The sequence below is a fragment of the Cyprinodon variegatus genome, unplaced genomic scaffold (genome assembly GCF_000732505.1).
Source record: "Cyprinodon variegatus isolate N-32 unplaced genomic scaffold, C_variegatus-1.0 Scaffold38, whole genome shotgun sequence".
Taxonomy (NCBI): Eukaryota; Metazoa; Chordata; class Actinopteri; order Cyprinodontiformes; family Cyprinodontidae; genus Cyprinodon; species Cyprinodon variegatus.
In genome coordinates, this window is record NW_015150491.1 from 738153 (window position 1) to 758950 (window position 20798).

Genomic DNA, 20798 nt, shown 5'->3' on the forward strand with positions numbered 1-20798 from the left:
TGTGAGTTAGCTGTGTCAGTACCCGATGTGAAATGGGAGCACGATCTGTCCTGCGTATGCGCGAACAGGATAATAAGATCTGGGTCGCCAAAAACTATGTAATAACGGTACTGAAAATGCTAATTTATATGCTTAAAACATTAAAGAATGCTAAACTGCATCGTATAGGAAATTTTGGAGATTTTTCTGGAAGAAATTTATAGTTTTTACATTCTGTCGAATCTTGTTGCGTGACGCCGTCATAGTACATGGTAAGAGCAGTCACAGTAATGTTTGAAAGGCTATTTAAGTGTTTTCTTTTTATGTATGGCTTTTTTTCCCTCGTTTTTAGAATATGCAATATTTACGCAAATAGAAAAATATTCAAAATGAAACCCCCGCCCGAAAAAGACAAAAGAATTAAAAGAGTAAGAAAAACAAAGTATTTGCTACCCGGAAATGATTCTGTTCACGCATACGCAGGACGGATCTGCTTTCGGGACGGATCGGGTCGTGACAAGCTCTCTGTCACGATCCGATCCGTCCCGAGAGCACGATCTGTTCTGCGCATGCGACATCAGCTCATTAGCACATGCGCAGATATACATACGGGTCGTCCTTGATTTTATTTAGTTAAAAATACCCAAATTACGTTTTCCCTCCCCACAAATAGTAAAAATACTAAAATATAATGTGTTTAAGGTTAATAATGTATTTCCTGAAAAAATAAATGCCTTAAAATCCTTTATGTTTAATTACTCGTCTCTTCCCGATCTGCACCGGATATGGGATACTACGCTAATTCCGGTGGCTAACTTTTTCGGCTTTGGATTTAAAAATAAATCTAGTCTTTTTGAGTTTTATGTTTTCATTTCGTTTTAACATCATGGTATATAGTGCGTAATCTAAAGAAAAAAAAACAACTAAAATGTAGATAAACATGGTTTCAACATGGCAGAACGGATTGTGCTCGGACGGATCGGGTAGTGACAGTCTCTCATCCCTTCTGCGTGGCGGCAAACCCATGTTTAGGGTAATACCGCCGCATAAAGGGCCAGAGTGAGAAATTTAGTGTATTACTCTTGTTAAATGTAATATGATCAGAGTTAGATGCTTCTGCGATTTTAAAATTGTGTTTTATGAAATTGCAATCATATAGCAAATGCAATTAATTCCTCAGCCCTAATCTAAACATTTCCCATCCTTTCCCCAATTTCATTAAAGACCAAATAAACGTATTGCCTTTAAAATAGAACCCACCAGCTGCCATCATAATGCCATGGATAATTATTAGGGAACCATTAAAACCTACTGGATATCAAGGAATAGAATAGAATAGAATCTTTGGACCAACAACATATAAAGCCAATCAACAAATTAGACCACCTTAAAATAAAGTAGGGTTGTCACGACACATGTCAAACTGAATATAAATACCCAGGAAAATATTTGATACCATGGGGATAAAACAAATGGCAATTAATTAAAGGCATTTATTACCATGAAAAACAACTTTTTTTATCTCCTTATGGAACATGCTATCCCAACAGAATCAAACAATCCATTAGTTGAATAGATGTGCAAATGAATGTAAAATAAAAAATTCCACACATAACACAATTTGACAACAATTTAAGGTTATATATAGAAATTAAAATCTAACAATAACACAAAAATATGCAAAAACTCCTTGTATTTAGTATCGATACCATGCCAAATTGGTATTGTATCCAGATACATCGTTTAAGTATTGATAATTTGAAAAGTATCAATACTTTTGACAACCCTGAAATAAAGATAAACTACAAGTTTAAAAATATACACTGATTAGCTTTATATAGATAAATAACAGAAATTAACAGTGTTACTCTGTGCTGCTCATTTGGGTGAAGAATGCTACAACTTCTCGAGAAAAATACCAAGTATAGCAAGACAGGCAGCATGGTGCCTTCCAGCATTAAAATGCTGAAACTTAGTGAAAACAAAATGTGGGTTAGTACATCTTTAAAATATGCTGATTAATTACATTAGTTGACTCTATGCTTAGTAGTTGCTTCTTAAATTTGCTTGTGGTTAAAGGTAAAAAAAGAACTCCCAAAGACCTTATTTTTGAGACAGTTCTAATATCCACAAAAAACAAAAGTACAATTAAATTACTTACTTTTTGGTATTTTTTGAAGCGTATGGCAATCTCACCTTAAATAGCTTTTTTGTATATGACTAAAGAGATACACGCCCTTTGAAGTAGTTTAAAGTATATTTTTCGTACAAAACCAAAGGGATAAACGCAAATCTGATGTCTTGCGCATGCTATTGACTATGGGTATGCTGGTCTGGCGGATTAAGCTCATCTGACAGAACAGCAGCGCCCATATGCATTCCTGAACTTATGTGCCTAGATAGTGTCCTCCACCCAAATTTCAATGAGAGCCTCCATCTTGGCTTCATCCCAGGTCGCACCATGCTATTTTATTGTTATTAGGCAGAGAAGAAGTTTGTGTTGTGAACAGGTGGAATGGATCTGTGACTTGCAAAGCTGAACTCAGCAGAAGACCCGCGAAAGGAGTCAGTTGAGTGTAAATAGGAAATGAGGTGGTCTGCTCATGCATTTTATCAGAGAACCGAGCCACAACTGAACCGTGCCGAGCCCTATTATTGAACTAGTACTAGATTTGCCGCAGTTTGGTTGCGTTTGGCGAGGTCCAGTTCAGTTGCGTTCCATTTACACTCAGTTATCTCAGTTACCGTGCTCTTACCTCTCTCAGGACGGTTTAAAAGGGTCGTGTAAAAAGGGTATTAAGATATTGGAAAAAATTCAAGTCTCAAAATATTTTTTTGCCAAACCCCTTCTTAAATCTTTCTTACACAGCGGCATAGCATTAAACATTAAACAACCAAAGTAATGACTGCACAGAACAGGAAAGCTAAACAAAAATGTTTCCAATGCTGTTTTAGTATCATGTTTACTTCATATGTTTAAGAGAAATCAAAATGCAGCCAAAATCCCACACACTTTGTATTACTAAAATTAATAACTAGCTCCTAAGATATGATTGATTCAGCTTATGTCATTATCAACTATCCTTGAATACAACAAATTTTGTCGAGTATCATCATCCACTGGTTTAATATAGGGAGCTATAACTGCTGCACCTCTTTTAAGGACAAACAGCAGGAACATGGGCTCAAATTACTTCAATAGAATAAAATATATATATTTCTTTTTTTTCTTTATTGCACGTAATTGAGACATTCCTGCAGTCATCGATATAGAAAATGTGCTTACCTTGGACAAATATCTGTCTATGGTTGTGTGTGTAAGTGTGCATAAAGAGAAGCTTGTGATCAATATATATACTCTGACATCCTGGATGGAAATAGCCTTCCTTTTCATCAGGCGGCCCTCATCATCACAAGGCCCAGCAATCAATACAGGAAGCTCTAACATGAGGGGATGTGGAAACAGAGAGGGAAAGAAGACCCACCATCCTCCTACAACCTCACTCTACAGGGTGACCACAGCCTTTGCTAAGGCTAATTATGGGATGTTTGAAGTCAGAGGTGGCCCACGAGGTGCTGCTCTCTGAATTAAGAGGACAGGGATTGTGTAAAAAGGTGAGAGTGAAGGAGATGGTGATCAACGTGTGGTATGGGGCCATTAGGCAGCTATTTTATGTGCCGGAAATTCTAAGCAGACAAACCGTCTGAGATGGACATCTCTCAGTATGATGTATATAAACCGAGGCAGGAAAGAAGAGGGGAGAGGAGAAGAAAATGCAAACACACACATAAAAGCAGCAGCGAAAACCACCAACAGAGCAGCTCTCATGATGCCGAGTCCTCCTCAACACGTTGTCATTAGTGGCCCTGAACCTTGAACCCAGCCCAACCCCCATCAAACACTTAAAAGCCCACACGTCTCCCCGGCCTCAAATTAACAACATCCAACACCCCCTGATTATGACCGGAGCAAATATTTGATCTGAGCCAGGAAGCACTACATCATCTTGGTACTTTTATCACCATGAGAAGGGGAAATGAACCTTACTGGGGTGACTGGTGATAAAACACACAGACGCTGCTAACTACACCTAATCATAGGATGCCTACCAGCCGAAGAAAAAAAAATAAAAAAAATGCAATTAAATCTGCTTTGTTCATACAGAAAAATAATTACAGAATCAATTTTTAAGAAGTTTGCAAAGGAAATATTTAATACCTTAAACATCTGTATGGGGTTTTCTTTTACTACTAATTTTTCTGCATTAATTTTGGACTTTAAATTGAACTGGATCAAACATCGGTTTTAAGATTAAACCTTATTACCAAAACTACGTGTAAATCAACTATTTATTCATTTGTCATTATGGCCAAACATCTTTTTAATTACGAGTTCAATTATATTCAAAAATAAATTTTCTTAAAAAACTCATAGCTTTTCTAACTTAACCCATTTGTTATATTTAAATCGACATCTAAATACTAGTGTTTATTTATTCATGTGTCAGTAATTATTTTCAGTGGAACAAAGATTGACGATTTAACTAAACATTTAACCGTTGTTTTGATCTCAGAGCCACAGATTACTGAAATAATTTCAGACCATCTCTACATTTTTTTTTTCCCTTTAGACTTGGAAAACTTTTATTGTCATTTTGAATAAACAGAGTGTATACCACAGAAAATGTTGTTTAGTACAGCTTTTCAGACGGTAAATGAACATTTCCATAAAGTGCAGCAGTGATCAATGTAAACAGTGTGGGTCAGGAAACTGAATTCAAGGAAAAGAATGTGGATTCATTGATAAAAACAAAATGTTTAAAGAAAAAATAAGATTCTTGTTTGTGACAAAAAGAATATTTCTGTCGGTCGCACCTACCTTTTTTATGAATAAATTAAGCAGATTGTGATGAATATGCAGTGGATGATCAACATGTTCTCAAGCGCATTGCAATTGCTCAATTAGTCGTTATAGCACTACTGCTAAAATTGTTTATCATTTTATAACATTTTACTAAACAATTACAAAAGTGTAACTCCAAGAATAAAAAGAAAAAAAAATCACAAAAACGTTACATTTGTAGATTTCTTTACTTAGATTGGTTGGAAAAGTTCATAGTTGACTGAATAAGAGCTGGTTCTCATAATCAGTTTAGCTCCTGTCTTTGTGTATTAAATGAACTGTGACTCTTCTGAATCCCCCCCCCCCTCCTCAATGCCACTGTTCCAATTACCAATCATCTCCGCTGCATGTAGCCAGCTCCTCAAAAGGAAGTCATGTGACCACATTTTCCTTCTTCTTTTGCCTTTTTTTTTTTTTTTTTTAACACAGAAGAGAAGGGTGGGTTGGGGTCGGTGTGGCAGCAGCAGACATAAAGGCTGATTCCTGGCTATCTGGAAGCAGAGATGGGTGGGGTCTGCATGCCAAACGGTGACATGGACCAGAGGTTAATCTCACTAGGGGCCCAGTTTAACCACACTCGCTCCGGCGCTGTAACATCTTACGACCATTCGGCATCTATGCGTCAATATGCATCATAAAAACAATCAGACACACATTTTCAGGGGATTTCTGCAACAAACTGTTCAACATTTCAAATTGATTTCAGACAAAGGCCAAGCAACAACCCCCCTCACACAGACACACACCCACCCCTCACCCCCCTTTTTATTTTTTTGTCTTAAAAGAAATCCTGTTTTTAAAAGAACACCCCCAGTGTGCCCAGGAGGACTGAAACCACACACGTTCACATGGAGAACAAAAGGTCTCTCCAAAAAGGGAAATTAAGTATTTAAAATGTACGAGATAGCAGAAGGTGGAGACGCCTAATTGCTCTCTCTCCTAAAAACTGAAGTGATCGGATGGACGGACAGACGGACGGGAGCGCTGATGAGGAGGCCTCCCAGGAGCTGAACTCGTGGTGGGGGCGGAGGACTCCAGCACACACACACACACTGGGCCTCCCTTTTTTACCTCCCGCTCCTGCACTCACTCATCTTTTTCCAACCTCTCACTCATGTTTTTCCTCCTCAACCAACCGCTTGCACCCTCCCTCCAAAACCAGCACCACTACCCCTCACCCACACGTAGGTTTCCCACAGCCCTCCTCTTTCCCCCTCTAAAGGAAACTCCTCCTCTCGCTCCCCCTCTTTCTCCTTGTCCCCCCTTCCTTACATTCTCCAATGTAACTCTCTTTCCTATCTCTCTCTCTGCCCCCCTCTCTCTCTAATCTATATCAATATACAGCCAGTGTTTTGCAGTAAAGCATGTTTTAATCAGTTTCCACTTTCTTTATATTCAACCAAAGCAAACCATGCAATAAAATGATTAGAAAACTGCATATCCTTCCTGTCAAACAGAGACTTCTCCTGATATAACAGTAGCTTCCATGAGGACCTCAGATCAATATCTTTGTGTCAAGCTTTATTTTTAAACCTAAACATAGATTTTAAATCCTTAAAAAAACAACACCACAAATTGACTTTTTTTTTCTTTTTTACCGATTTTTCTCTTCTACCTGCAGAAAATCCAGGAAACAGCTTCAGGCTGCTATGCAGAAGAGAGAGAGGGAGGAGTAGGAGACGAAATAAATGGCTGTCTTAATGAGGGCGCATGTGAATCCTTTGCAATGAAACAAGCTCTTTTGCATTCAATATGATGATTTGCTTATGAATGCATATTGTCTTCCCTTTGTGCGAGATGACAGATGTGTTCTTGTAAACACAGAGCTGGAGACCTTGGGATAGAAAAGCATTAGTGTTAAGACAATTTATTGTGCACTTGTTAATAGATGCTAATAGGGGTAAATTAATGTCTTGTTTTTGTTTTCTTGAACGTGTAAAAAAAGATGGAGTTAAATTTAGGAAAAATAATGACATACAAGATTCCGCCATGTTTTTTTTGGGACTTTGATTAGCTGGAAAACAGAAAACACCTTTACAGGACCCAAAAAGGGTGACTTAGGGGTTAAAGAGAACCAACCTTAAATCATTTGACATTCAAGGAAATGTATTAAAAGATATAAGGTAATAAGGAAATGTTAAAGTGTGACTATATCTACCGCTGATTCAAAGATAGTTTATTAAAGTCCTACTCAGCACATAGGTCTGTTTCATTCACTCTTCTAAAGGCCTGATCCATCCCTAAAGCAACTCAAAACAACAGTGAAAAAATATGGTGTTGAATGGTATAAAGAGAATTCACATTAGACGATCAACATTCAGGCAAAATCATTCAGGATTTCAATTTCATGAGAAAACAACGAAACCTGTAACTCACAGTTAAAAGTGCACAACTATGAATATATGCAACTCAGCCAGGCTTAAACCATATTATTTATCTCTCAATGTAATTAAATTAATATATTTACCTAACAATTGCAGTAAATGTACAAAAAAAATAGTAAGACATTTATGCATAAATGTAAAGTTAAATGGCAACAATGTTCCAAGATAGACAAATCATTTCAGTGTTTGATACATATATAAAAATGTATTTGTTTGATATATATATATAAAAGTGTTTGATACATATATAAAAATTGAATTAAAGGAGTTTTTAATATCTTTAAATGAGCCAAATGTCACATCATACTTTCTTTTGCTTCTACAAGGTTTTGTCTGATAAACCATAAGGATGAAAAGCTATGATGAGGATTTGAAATTTTATTTAATTTTAAATGGCAGATTTTCCAGAGAACGGCTGAGTATTTTATAATGATACGTAGTATCTGTTCAGTTTGGCTTTTACCCAGCTTTTCGTAATTAGGATCATTCGTTCTTAATGAAAAATCATTCACTTTTAGTATGGGTTTAAGTTATTTGATTTGTTTATTCTTATTAGTTTGATCTTTGCTGCAATAAATTAAAGAATACCTTTGGTATTAATAGAAATTTAGCTATTATTATTTGTGATCTTAGCTTTAAGACATGTATTTAAATTTTAGAATCTATGCATTTTAGTATATACCGTAGTTGTTTCCTTTAAATCAACATTACCTCTGTCAGCTATACATTTCTGTATGTTCTCTAAAAATTACCTGTTTTAGCCTTTACAGTTTTTATTTTGAAATAATTGCTGTTTTTTTATTATGTTGTTACATTATCTTGTTTTCATTTGATAAAAAGCGTTTCTTTTATCCCTCAATGCTTATGGAAAGCACAGACTGATTGATTAAAGGGTGATGCTGTTTGCAAAGAATCAAATCAGCTTTGATTATGTAAATCTATTAGCAGGCTCCTATCCACCTCATTTTAACGCACATCCACAAAATACTAATTATTTTGAATCAATTCATCGTGTTTAATTTGCTTCATTTTTTGACTTTGAAACAGATCTCTAACAAATCACATAGGAGGAAGAAAACTCGTTCAGGGTTAAAGAACAGTTAAGAAAAAGGTAGATTGAATGTATATTTCTTTTACAGAAAAATGTTTGTCTGGTTTATGAAAAAATGGTAATAATGAAAATAAACCTGTGGGCCATGCGGCAAAATGTGCAAAATCATTTTTAATGCTTTGTTGTTGATATAAGAACCATACAAAAAATGGATATAAAGATGACCCAGAAATGGAATTAACTAATCTATGTCAGTCACAGATTATTTAAAACAATGGATGACACAGAAATAAATAATAAAGAAATGAAATTAACAGGGTGATTTTTACCTTTCTGAAATATATATATTTTTTTTATCTCTGCGAACAATTATGGGGGGTTGGACTAACAAAGTACCACATAGGGCTTCAACTAAGGATTAGTTTGCAAATTGATTAATCTGATTTTTTTTCAATTAATAATCAGATAGCCAAATATTCCTTAAAGAACATTGATAACAAAATTAAACCAGGTGAAATTAAAACTTTTCCAAGGTTAATTATTAGTTAATAACCAGTTAACGATTAATTCATTACCAAATTAGGTGATTAGTATTTCAATAACCCATTGATCATGATTAATCCGATTAATTGTTTCGGCCCAAATACCCCTTCTGCTAAACAGGCAAGATGACACTATTAAGTGAAGCCAAACAGGTCTGTGCTAAAGACACAAAGGTTTGGTGAAGCAACAACAGTTAAGCAGGTAGGGCAGCAATCACCACTAGAACAAATTGAAAAGCTCATTTGCGTGCCCATATTTGGTAAAGCCTAAACCAACATAATGAACAGATTATGTGTTTGACTAAGCCCTAAGAATTAGGGTTTTTTTTACATCTGCATCCTGCTTAACAGTAAATCATAGATTTAAAAATAAAATGTTCTTAAATGAGGAAGGGAAGATTATTGGCTTATAGTTTCACCTGTAAGAGTGACCTCTATCAGAGAGATTTAACAAGAAATGTTTGTTTATGTTACTTTCTAAAAATACCAGAAATGTCAACATTCAAGTTACCAAATACATTGTTAGCAAACAGTAGAACACTACTAGGTAAAAAAAGATATTGCATTGTTTATTGAATGTACGTTTATTTAAAACTTCTCTCTAGGCAGGTAATATGCATAATGTTTGATATACATTTGGTAAAAAAAACAGCTACTGTCTAACTTCATTGTTTCTGGTAGAAAAGGTTTTAGTCATTGCCCAGGGTGTGATCTCAGCAGGGAGGCACAAAGAAGACATATTTTTAATTTCTTTCAAAACACACACAGCAATGCATAAACTATTACACGACCAAAACTTTTATGACACTATTTGTCATATTTTGGATTTATTTAATTGAAATGCGACCCAGATATAAACAAAATAAACGCCTAATAAAGACTGCCAGTACACAACAGAGGCCCGTACACATTTATGAAAGTTATTTTGCCATGTTTATAAAACTCATCCAATGTGACATTTTAATATTTCCCTAAAAAAAATGAAAAACATAAAACAACATTAAACCTGAACCATTTTGCTCTGATCTCAGAGTTGAATGCATATTAAAATATTGGAAATGTCATATCACCGTTATTGGATAAAATTATTTTGCTATTGATATTGAATTATTGTCAAACCATAACCATAGAAAGTAAACAGTTATGTTATAATTATGTATAGTAAATATGGAAAAAGGCAATAATCAAAACGCACAATTATAACTGGATTCCCTGCACATCATATAATATTATTTCCTTTTTATATCAGGAAGTGTTCGGCTAGATTTATTCATATATGATAGATTAAAACTAGATAAAAAACAGACATGAACCAACATGTCAACTTGTTATATCCATACTCTGCTGTGCAGCATTCATAGCAGCAGAAAGAAGAGCATTGACTTAGTTTTTAGATAAACAATCTAATAAATGATTAACAAATCTGTATAGCTTAAAAAAAGAGGAGCAGGATACTGATCATAAACACTGATGAATAAGTAGGGGGAAAATATGACTGTACACCACTTATTACTGGTTAGTTATTGTATATAAATTAAAAAGCAAAACTGATACTGTTTTATTAAATGCAGGATTTCATTTCATTTAAACACATTTTATTGTTTTGTTTCTACTAACATATAAAATATATAATTAGAAATCAGGAAATTTAAAAACAGAACAGAAATTATAATAATAGATTTCATAGGGCCCTAAACAATATTCTTACAAATCAAAAAAACTTAAATTAGCATCATTGTTGGAAATTAATTTCAACAAAACATTAATCAATCAATCAACTTAAGCTATTGCTGCTTGAAGAATTAGAAGCACTTTTTCCCCCAATAAGAACATGGGTATTTGTTTTGTTTTTTGTGTTTAGTTTTTGTTTTTTTAATATATCATTATTAATACCAACATATCAATTCAATTCAGTTTATTTATATAGCGCCTATTCACTCTACATATCAGTGGCCCCCATTTGGCTGCTCCTTTAAAAACCTTCTGTGCACACCCCTGTATAGGTCTCGTGACTCCTTATATTTATGGCAAAGAAAGCAGGGCTTGTCCGGGGAATGCAAGAACTGATTTTGAAGAAGTTTAGGATCCTATGTTCAAATAGAAATGTCTGCAGAAATGTTGATCCCCTCAACTAGCTCCATGTCTTCTGAAGCCCATAAAAGCTAGAGGACAATATGTCCCCTCATCCTCCAGCCTGGAAATCCTCGGAAGAGTAACAACGCTTTGCAGGACCATAAAAAGGCCTTAGCTTAAGGGTGAGAAAATCATGGAATGAGTCAAAAAACAGGCCTCTGAGTGACCTCCTGCAGCCTACATAATAAATCAACAGTGCAACATGTGGTAGAAAAGCAAGCCTGGCTTCATGTGTGTTCAGGATCAACATAAGCAATGCAGAGCAAAACAAGGCTCAATGTTAAGTTAAGATTTTAGAGGAAAGAAAAGAAGAAAAACACATGCTGGCCGACATGTTGGCTGGCTGGGTGTCAAGCAAGCTCTGCTGTCCATTAAGGGCCAAAGTGTGAAACTAGTGGTGTCAGAGCCACACAGGAGAGAGGGAAGCAAGGAGGGAGGGGGGGCTGATCGCATGTGGCCAAAAGAGGAAACACAGTAACATGTTTGGCAATGCAAAACATCCGGATCACACAATATAACTCTCTTTTTGGAGGGGGAAAAAAAACTATATATGTGGGAAATGTCAATTCTGTTTAGAATTAGAAATCAGCTGTTTATCTGTTTATGTTAAATTGTTTTTTAACTTACTTGGTGGACGAAAACATCCAGAGGAGGGTCTACGGGGTTCCCTTCGCTGTTTGTCATTGATATAAATCCAAAGCCCATCCGGACGTTGAACCACTTGCAGAAGCCTGATCCGGACAGGATCTGGGTTCGGATCCTCTCCTGCTGCTCGCTGGACTTGGCGGGATCCTCTCCGCCGCCACCTTTACCCGGCCCTCCTAAAAAAAAAATAATAATAATAATTAAAAAAAAAAAAACGGGAAATTAGAGAAGCATCTTTTCTGCTTGCATACACTCCTTTTATACGAGTCCCATAAGATACATTTTTTAAAAATGAGCTTAAAAGCAAGGGAAAAAGCGGGGATTCCCCCTATAACTTGAAATGTGAAGTTCACGGACGGTAGAAAATTTCTAAACTAATATGTTTAATTAAGAAAAATGCGGCGTATGTCTCAGAAAAGTTGTTAATCGGTGACAGATGAGTGCATCTGCTGCTGCATCGTGCACAGGCATGCTCTGTGACTTATGAAGGGGGGGCTTTTCTGTCCTGTCACGCATCTACAACCCAGTTCCTGCTGTGGAGTTGCAAAGAAGGAGGAAAAAAAAGGCAGGTGTACACATGGGTTGATCGAGCTTTTACTACACGACCACGCTCTAACAATGCGCGTATGTGAACGCAGCCAAACATGGTTAGACACGGTGCTCGGCAAGGGGCGCGTCAGTTTGATTTTCCTTCTGTTTTCAGAGGGTTTGCAACAATAATCGCGCTGCACCTTGCCTCCCCTGCACCTCATCCTCCTCGCTTCGCGTTAAAGAGTGGATTCATATTTCTAGGTACGTCAATAAATGATAATAATTGCAGAATAACCTTCGGCCATGTTTCCCCGCGGACCCTGAGCGCCCAAGTTGCGATAGAGAAGCTTCCTCTGCGGTCTTCACCATTAATCCGACATCCTCTATCCCGTCGGTCGCCAGTTTGGCTCGCATGGTACAGCGTGCTTTCTGCCTTTTGATATTTTTGTCATGTCTTTCTCTCTTCCCTCGGATCCCTTCCTCTCTCACACCACCTCTGTTCTCGCTCTATTCCTCCTCCCTCTCCTCCCTCTCTCTCTCTCTATTCGCTCTCCTGCTGGCTGTGCCCGTTCCCGTAGTAAGAGCACGTGACTTTGTCAATTACTTTTTTTTTGTCGCAAACTTCCACCTCTACAGATAAGAACAACATCCATAACAGTCATCATAAAGTGATCATATATATTCCAGTTATGATAGATGCCCCATCCCTATTATAATGGGCTGGTGTGGCAACCATGAGTCTATTATGCACTCAGATTAGATTAGATTAGATTAAATTATGCTTGGATTAATGTTGGGGGCAGTTGGGTGGTGATGGCAACAAGAATAACACGGAAAAAAACAAGAAATACATCAGAAACACATGTAAATGATAATGATAATGAAATATGGGGCCATTACCTACATCAAGGATGGGATTTAAGGTGGTAGCTGCTAATTATTTTTTCCAGTCATACTTTTCTGAGAGTTTAAAGCCATTCTAAACAAGATGGCAGAGGAATTTTTCAGTGATATATTTTTCCTGCCTTTCTAGTGGAGTGGCATCATTTTTGCCTTTTCCTCCACCTCACTGCAAAAAAAAATTTGGAAATCTTAATAAGTCATTTTTACTCAAATTAAGTGCATTTTTTAATTGAGGAGGTATGTTGGACACTTTTCCAATGAAACAAGACAATTTACATTAAAAAGAAGAAAAAAAACAATTGTTTTGTCTTATTTTAAGTGTATATTATCAAATTATCTTATTTTAGGTGTAGGAGCAAATAATTTTTTGTTAATGATTAAAAATGTTTTTTGTGCATAATCTATCCAAGTTTATTTTACTTTATTGTTTAATATCTGTTATTAGATTATGTATTTTGGTTATTTAGTCATGTTCCTTCATTTTTAGTTAGTTATGATTAATTTAGGTTAATTATTTTTTATAAATAGGCAGTCAAGCGTAGGACCAGCATGCATCTGGGTGGGCGTATGGTTTTTTACCAGTGCAAGAGAAACATGGAGGAAATGTTTGTCTTTTTTTGTTTGCTTGCCTGAGGAAAAAAATAACTGAGAAAACTAAAGGTGTTTACCTAGAGCATTTTTTCTGTTGCCTGCGTAAAATAAGTCCATGGTGCATTTGTGGCGTTTGTAGGTTTCCACCTTTTTGTGTCATCAAAGCTGGGCCATACATTAGGAGTAAAAATACTAATTCCATTGGCAGATCATCTTATTTACCTGCTCAAATTAAGGGTAAATACACTTCATTTAAGAAATGTTTTACTTATTTGTAGATGTTTTTTTTTTTGCAGTGCTGTTACTCCTACAAGAAATGCAAATGTGTCCTTAAATATTGTATATAGAGAGTAATGCAGGGGGAACTTTTCTCCTATGTGTTGCTGAGCACTGCCTTATCAGCTGGCTGAATACAGTCTTCATTACAGTTTATTAGGACCCAATCAGGTTCTTTGATTATATTTATTTATGGTTAAAAACAAAACCGTATTTTGGGTGGAAACTAAAGTAAAACACTGTCTCTACTCTATCTGTTGCTGCATATATCTCAGTCATTTGGCAAACAGAAAGGTTTTTCCCCCTTATTAGCATTTGGAAAATTTGAAACAGGTATTTCTGGTTACAGAAAAGTTACAGAAAAAAACAAGTTGAGGAAACTAAAGGCTATATGATAAAGAGGAGCAACACTGCCTCTACCTGATCTAATGCTGTGCACTGCCCCATCAGCTGACTGAAAGAAGGCTCCGACAGTTTGCGTTTGCTTAATAGACAGATTTAGCTGTTTGGACAAAACTGCCTTTAAAGATGTGAAAAAGAAGTAAATGAGCCAAGCAGCTCCATCCAGTATTGTTAATTTAATTAATTAATTTAAAATGTAACCTGTTTAGATCTTTATGCTCTGAAGTCCCCTGAATGTAAAAGGAGGAAAAAGTTCCAGAAAGACCGAGATTTTTTTACTGGGTCATTGAAGCACCAGTGTGCCCAACCCCCACCTGTTGCTTCATAGTGCCTGCTCAGATGGCTGAAAGAAATGTTTCTTTCTTTCTTTTTTTTTAAATGCCTGTATATTGTTTTCCAATTTCTTCAGATATATGCCAAAAATATATTTTTTAAACAATCTGCGTGGAAATACTTGAGGCTTCTGAAAAAATATAGGTGACACAGAGAGAGCCCCAATCATCACTGTTCGCTCCTCACTTGAAAACTTCCCCCTATGTCCTGTAGTTTTCCCAAATTGCACCTACAAAATCTTCTACATGATTTTCCAACCGCTCCTGTTTAGTGTGTTTTCTGGACTGCAGAGCTCCAGCTCCTTGTTCAGCACAATATTTACTTTAAAATTCTGTACTGAACTTTCATCATCCTGCAATAGAGCTTTTTAGGTTACTGAATCACTAAAGCTCTATAACCATCAGGTCAGTTAAGATGGTTGCTATGGGCTTGTTATTGCTCCAATATTAAGAATAAAACAATAAATAAAATAGACAAACTTCAGATAAAGCACCTACACTCTTGAAATTTTACTTTTTTCATTATGTGGACTAACTGAACTTGTTCAAGAAGAAACTGTTAATTAATGGGATTTTAATTCATTTTACTTAAGTGTCATTTATTTAACCAAAGGCTTTTTATTTTTATTTCTTTAGTATTAACAGATTTTTTTTGTAAAGCTCCTTAGCATTCTCATCTTGAAAGACACTTATATTACTAGGGGGTGTCTGAAATTATTTTTTTCCTAAAGAAGATTAACTGTCAATGTCTAAAAATTATACAATCTCTTCATTCCTGAGACACTTTTTCTTGCAAAAATCACATTAAGAGTTTGGTCTGACTGTAAATCCAAACATATGAACAATGCTTCAGATACACAAATAATACAATCCCATTGACATAAAGGCAAACAATCTTCCCTCTTTCACTCTGATTTGAATCTAAAATGACAGCTTCTGATGAGGGAATTTGAGACCAAAATAAACTTGACATTTATTTAAAACCTGAATTTTAAACTTAAAGAAAAATACAAAGAGAACAACAGATCATAGTAATTTAAAACAAAGCACGAGCTCATGTTCTGAACACTCGATGACTAACCTCCCAGCATCCTTGTGGGCACCAGAGGAGAGCTGAACTCACAGCTTTGGAATGTGAGCAGAAAACTATGGAAAAACAAGCCCGAAAACTGTCATTTCTGATCTCCACTTAATCATTTCTGTCTTGACCATCTTCAGTCTTTGTAAATATCCCCAGTAAGTTAGTTTTCTTTTGCACCATATCTTTACTAGATCAACTTTAAGCAGGTTTCACTCTTAGCTATCATTATCTCTGGCAGATTTTGCATAACTTGAACAATTATTTTGTTCATTTTTTGTGTTTTTTTTTAGCTTAAAAACAGAACCCTGCTGAAAGAGAAAGAAGGAGGGAAGGTTGCAGATCCTCAAGGCCGTCCACCAGCTTGAAAACAACAAGCATGAAAAATAGTCTGCTCACGGAGAAACTCCCCCCACCTTATCTCACACCTAACCCTGGTAGGACGTTTCTCAGGAGGTTATTCCCGGTTGTAAGGAGAGAGGGAAAAACATGTCGGAAGGAATGAAACAAAAACAAGCCCTTAACCCCACCCACCCAGCACCAAATAGCCCACCCTCCAGAATTCACAGGCTTGGCCCCTACCCCCAGCCCAGCCCAATCCAATCCAAACCCAGCCCAAAGCCCACCCCCCTCCATGGAAAGGCCCTGTTTTTGAAGATGCTTGTGGTGGAGGCCTCTGCAGTCACCACAGAATTATGGTTGGGGTCACAGGGTTGGATACCAGTGTCAGATGTGATCCACTCAATCATATCCCCGACAGCTTTCTGATCATCAAAGGTCGGAGGAGATCACCTCAGCGCTGTTCGCTGAGGTGTGAAAGAAAATTAGTATTTATGTATGGGAAGCTTATGTTCTCACTTTCTGGTAACAAGAAGGTATAAGATAAAAGGAACCTTAATGTATATTTCAAGACAAATAGAAATAAAAAAAATAAATAAATAAACAAATAATCTATAAAGAAAAGAAAACCAAGATTAAGGTGGATTTTTCTCCTTTTAAGCTTTAATTCAGCCCAACAATGGTCATTTCTCTATAATTAACATCAACTACCAACAGAATAGCTAACCGTTACATGATGTAAAAAGCAGTTCTTCTTTTACATGTATGTTTGCTTTCCTAAATAAAAAAAATAAAAAAACATTTGATTCTTTAATTATCTGTTAAATCTAAATATTTTCCTCAAACTTAACATTACCTCTTTTTCCTTTTAGTAAAGCTGAATTAAATACACACACACACACACACACACACACACACACACACACACACACATATATATATTTATATATAAATAATTAAGGTTTTTGTGTTTTAGAATGAACTTATTTGTAGCCTGACAGTTCTGAAAGAACAAAAGCAGAAAACCATTTTTTTTTTTTTAGATATTATTATTTTTTTGTGTGTGAACTAAAAGAACAACAAAAATTTACATTTTAATCTGCATTTAAGGGCTGGGTTGAGTTAAACTAATGAAAGCAGAATGCTGAACATGAACAAAATCCAAAGACTTGCTAAAAAAAAATCTAAAGAACTAAACTCATTCTTAAAGGAGAAAAATCTTTATTTCATAATATCTATGCTTAGTATTAGATTTACAATTTTGAAAAAAAAAGAATACAATTTTATATCACTTTAACACTCAGCATTGATTAATCAAGACCCCTCCAAACAAAACAGGTTGAGATATTACAGCGTATTATCTCATTTGTGTGCTTATAGTCATTTTTAAAAGATTTTTCTAAAGCTGCATCTTTCTTTCTATGTAATTATAATAGGATCAAAAACATTTTATGGAGTTGAAGGAAGACACCTAATAATCACCATTAGGAAATGATTGAATATTAAAAATCTTGTTCTGTTTGAACATGTCAATATATTAATCAATGTTTTTATTACTTATCAATCTTGGTTTCGATGAGTTTAAAGAACATTAAGATGGGGAAATGTTGCTAAACCGCAAGCAATTCTCTTTTTAAAAGATACTATATATATTCCTGGGATGTTTTGTGTGAGGTTTTACACTCACCTTATTTTATTTCAGCCTTCCTTTTGCTGCAAATCTCCATTTGTTTTTTAGGTGTTGATAACTTCACATTATTTTGAAATTTTTGTGCTTAACTACAACAGTTATTCACTGTAAAGCAATATGGCCCAGCACAGGTAATAATGTTCCTAGTAAAGCAACCAATAGTTATAGTATTTCAGCATATATGCTGCAATCTGGAAAAGACTACCATAGTTAGAACACTTTAATGTCAACCTATTCAACTACATAGTAATTCTCTCTGGTAATAAAATGAGGCAATTGTTGATTTGTATGTGTATGTTTTTGTTTTTTAAAATCTTAAAATATTTGATCTGCAATAAATACACCAGGTTATCCCACAGACATTTAAAAATTTATAATTTTAAGCAATTTGTTCCTTCATAATGTTCACCTATGATGTTACTGTTGTCTGATTGCTGTTTATTTCACAGTTAAACTGATTTAATGTTATAAAGTGACTCATTCCTGAATTTTCACTTTTATGTTTGATAGTTTTTGTTTTTCTTCTGAAAATTTATTTGTTTTCATAATGATGGAAAAGATTCCTGGTTCTACCTTCTGTTAAATAAACATTAACCTCATTGAAAAATAAAAATACAGAAGCCGCCTGATATTTGCCAGAATTTACTCTTATTTTAGTGCCATTTACAGTGCTCTGTAAGCCAATTAACTTCATGGAAAGTACAATATTCTGAAAATTAATCTCACGTTAAATCAACTTTCATCTGATGGATGCATTTTTAATGAGATTTAGAAAAGATTAATGTGGAAAGATGCCTGTTTTGCTCATAGAACCTTTATATCTTGTATTTCCACAAGACAAGCAATCAGCTTTCTTTTAGTCTCACTGAAGATTTTGATTCATAGCAAAATAATCAATACTGTTAATTGACATTTATGATGTTTTGAATTACGTCCGATACAGATAGATCTGACAAATAGATAGATGATAAATGTGAATTTGAACCTATAGGGGATGTTTTGGCACTTTTTTTCTCATAGAAGGCTTTGAATTGAATTGAATTATGGTTTGTATTTTTGCTCATAACTCCCCTGATTGGAAATTGGAATTTGTTGACCAGTAAATTGAACTGCACTGCGAAAAAATGGAAATCTAAATAAGTCATTTTTGCTCAAGTTGAGTGCATTTTTTTTTTCTTGAATTGAGGAGGCAACTGAGACACTTTGCCAATGGAACAAGACAATTTACATTTAAAATAAGAAAAAAACAATGGCTTTGTCTTATTTCAAGTGTATATTATCTAATCATCTTATTTTAGGAGTAAAAATACTCATTCCATTGGCAGATAATCCTATTCACCTGCAAAAATTAAGGGTAAATACACTTAATTTAAGAAAGATTTTTTTTTTTTTTCAGTGTGCTGGAACCATGTCTTTGGAAGCTCATAACAAGTCACAGACAAATCCTCAGAATATTCTGATATTTTGGGACAAATCTCCATTTTGGAGCACCTGATAAACAAAGCCAGATTCCTGAGTGGTTTGAATAGCAACCTTCTAAGCAGACTGTGTACTCTATCACCCCAGCTAACCCCACCCAACCCCCCAATCCTGCACCCTGTAGGATCCCAGAGGAAATTTGCCTTTACTCTGCGCTCCTGTCATTGTAGTTCAAAGGGTTCATTGAGCTCCGTTTCTCTTTCGCCCTTTTTTTTTATGGAGGGGGGGTGTTTTTCGTCGTTTACTTCATGCATTCCAGCTACCAATCCGTTACTTAAAGAAAAAAAAAAAGTTCAGAGGGAAGTGTAAAAACTGGGCGCCAACCAGGTCATGTTTAGGATCCTTTATTTTAATTTAATGTGCACAAGTTATTGATTACTGAACTCTTATAAAGTTGTTTTATTCATAATTTATTCCAATTCTACGTCATTGATTGCGGAAATTTCACCGGAATCTCATGTAAAAAGTATTGGATTTATTTTTGCAAAAGCAAGAGAAAAGTTGCAGCGTTATGAAAAAAAACATATTTTCATAGAGCTAAGGATTTCGTTAAAAAACATTTAGACAAAACGAAAAATAATTAAAAAGAGTCCATTAAAGTTTAAATAAAAGAAACTAACTGTGGAAGGATTATTTATATTCTGTCTCGTTTAGTTCCTTACAAAAATGCACCTCTTAAACATGGATGTATGGATTCAAATCTGTGCTTTTAAACTAAAAAAGTAGATTTAAATCCGATGCGTTTTTTTTAAGTAGCCTATTTAAATAAATACATCTAGATCACCTATCAGATTAAAGTAAATAAACGAATTTTTTAAATATACATATAAAAATCAACGCAAAAAAAGGCAGTATATATTTTTCTTTAGTCCGACTTAAAAGCAAATATGTGAATGATATATCGATGACGTCACGTGGAGGGGCGGACGGAAAGCGGTTCTCCAAAGGTTTCCCAAAACTTCTTTATTTTAAATGTCCATAATTCAACCAAATACTTGCTCATATCTTTATATATATATTAAAAAAAACATTTCCTATTTTAACGAAGAGAAATAAGCGGACTGCAGGATTTTATTTCACTTTTTGTAGGCTTTGACGTCATAAACGCAGATTTAGTTACCTCTGAACAACTCATTCATAGATTGGTTTTCTCCTCAAAATTTTTCTTTACTTTCTTTATAAAATCATGTCAATTTCGGGGTTTCAAAGAGTGGTGAAATTGTCTTTTGTCATGTTCATCCGTCTTTATTTGTTGTCGGTGAGCAGCCTGCTTATCATAAAGGGGCGTGAAGCTTTGCTGCGATTGAAAAATTGTTTAATTCCAGAAGAACTTAATTGAAAACAGATTTTTTTTTTTTTTTTTAAGAGGGGTCGTTTCGGGTCAATAAACTAAGCTTCGCAAACATAGTAAAGAAAAGAAAAACAACTAATAAAAAGGAAACAAAATATTTCCAGACTCACCTGTTGGAGTAACAGTTGAAGAAGTAGACATGTTTTTTTTTATTTCCGACCTGCAGATAAATTAGGTTCTTCTTCCGAC

General features: G+C 35.2%; 1 protein-coding gene across 3 annotated transcripts in view; it reads right to left on the minus strand.

Moving 5' to 3' along the window:
* The window catches only part of lin28b (lin-28 homolog B (C. elegans)), a 33559-nt gene extending 12761 nt beyond the window's left edge, over nucleotides 1–20798 (minus strand). Inside the window, exons 1-2 of one of the 3 annotated variants that reach the window (XM_015369806.1) lie at nucleotides 20720–20798; nucleotides 11620–11813 (exon numbers count right to left, since the gene is read on the minus strand). In XM_015369806.1, coding sequence (XP_015225292.1) covers nucleotides 11620–11813; nucleotides 20720–20750 — 225 coding nt within the window. In that variant the 5' untranslated portion in view covers nucleotides 20751–20798. Of the gene's footprint in view, nucleotides 1–11619; nucleotides 11814–12463; nucleotides 12674–15753; nucleotides 15890–20719 lie in introns of those variants that run through there. The other 2 variants (XM_015369809.1, XM_015369808.1) reach the window with 2 other exon arrangements.